At 47.5% G+C, this 1469-nt stretch overlaps 1 protein-coding gene across 1 annotated transcript in view; it reads right to left on the reverse strand.

Annotated features, from left to right (window-relative positions):
• LOC126388068 (olfactory receptor 1002-like) overlaps positions 1–1468 on the reverse strand; it is a gene marked incomplete at its 5' end in the record, with an annotated part of 4944 nt that extends 3476 nt beyond the window's left edge. Inside the window, one exon of the mRNA XM_050040961.1 lies at positions 998–1468. Coding sequence (XP_049896918.1) covers positions 998–1468 — 471 coding nt within the window. The remainder of the gene's footprint in view (positions 1–997) is intronic.
• Between the last annotated feature and the right edge of the window lies 1 nt (position 1469).

The raw sequence follows: 1469 nt of genomic DNA on the forward strand, positions 1-1469 counted from the left end.
TTACTGATGTATGAACAGAGGTTACATAAAACCAGAGTGACCGTCCTCTACTGACCAATCAGACTGCAGGGTTTCTAGCTCCACCTTTTAGTACCAGATCTGTGTGCTAGGTACCCCAACAGAGGGGGGACCAAACATGGGGACGCTATGGAACGCTTCTGTTGGGACCATCCACAACTTTTACTGTGGGAACTGCTATACTATACTGCTATAGGCAGAAGCCCTGTTGGTGCAACCAGCCCCTGAATCTGAGCTTTAACGTCCCACAGCCTTTACAGCAATGTGCCATCTGATATCTGTGTGGTGGGTCTGGTCTGTGTCCAGAGTTATGGTCCTTCAATGCAACAAAATGTCTCTGCTTTTATGTTAAAGAAATTTCAAACACAGGTCAATGACAGCTCAGGTACCATCTGCTGTGTGAGGCCACAGGATGTGGTAGAGAGGTTTGGAAACTCAAGGTGGACCTAATGGGGAGATTTTTCTCAAGTTGCTGCTTTCAAGGTCAAAGAAGAACCTTTAAACTCCTCGCTAGTCTTGTTTTAAATACTGTAATCAGACAACGATAAAGCCTCTGGTGACGAGGGCCAATATTTCGGGCTGATCCGGTGTCGCCAGAGGATATCCAAGGAAAGACTTCCTGTTCTGATCACGGGTAATTTGAGTCACTCTCTATAAGCAGAAATCTGCATATGAATGTGGATAACTGTTAAAAATTATAATTAAAACAAACTTATTGTCAGACATTTTAGTTACTGCATTCAGCCTCTCCGCACTGACTGTTTACCTGCTGTTCATATGCGATTGGCACGACTTGGACTACAACACAAAACCAGCACACCTCCAGAACCAAAGTCTTGTCCTGTCACCTCTACTATCTTCATAGAGGTTATAAATACTGGAGCTGAACACAGGACCTTAAAAATATTTTTTGGTAGACATATATGAAACTACAGCAAAGGCAAAGGTAAGTATTAAAGCTGAACGATTCGTCTCGTACCTCAGGTGAAAAGTTTCCCACCCTGTAGGAGATGTATACAAACGAGGCCGAGCTGTAAGAGATGGACACCACAGTCAGGTGGGCGGCACACGTCCTGAAGGCCTTTAGCCTTTGAGCGACACCCATCCTCGATATGGAAACACCTATCAGGATGTAGGAGGTGAGGATGAGGACTCCTGTGGTCAGTAGCGCCAGTATGGCGAAGGAAATGGACACAATGTTATCTATGATGGTGTTACCACACACCAGGCACCGTACAGACGACAGGTCACACCAGCCATTCCTCACCACATTGGGGCCGCAGTAAAGCCGCTGCCAGGTCATGGAGGTAGCTGGTAGTGTGCAGAAGGCGGCAAAACTCCAGGCTCCTGTGACGAGGAGCAGCCGGACGGGCCGAGTCATGACCGCCGTGTAGCGCAGAGGGTTGCAGATGGCCACGTAGCGGTCGTATGCCATGACAGTCAGGATGGCA

Source organism: Epinephelus moara, chromosome 3 (genome assembly GCF_006386435.1).
Source record: "Epinephelus moara isolate mb chromosome 3, YSFRI_EMoa_1.0, whole genome shotgun sequence".
In the NCBI taxonomy this organism is placed as follows: domain Eukaryota; kingdom Metazoa; phylum Chordata; class Actinopteri; order Perciformes; family Serranidae; genus Epinephelus; species Epinephelus moara.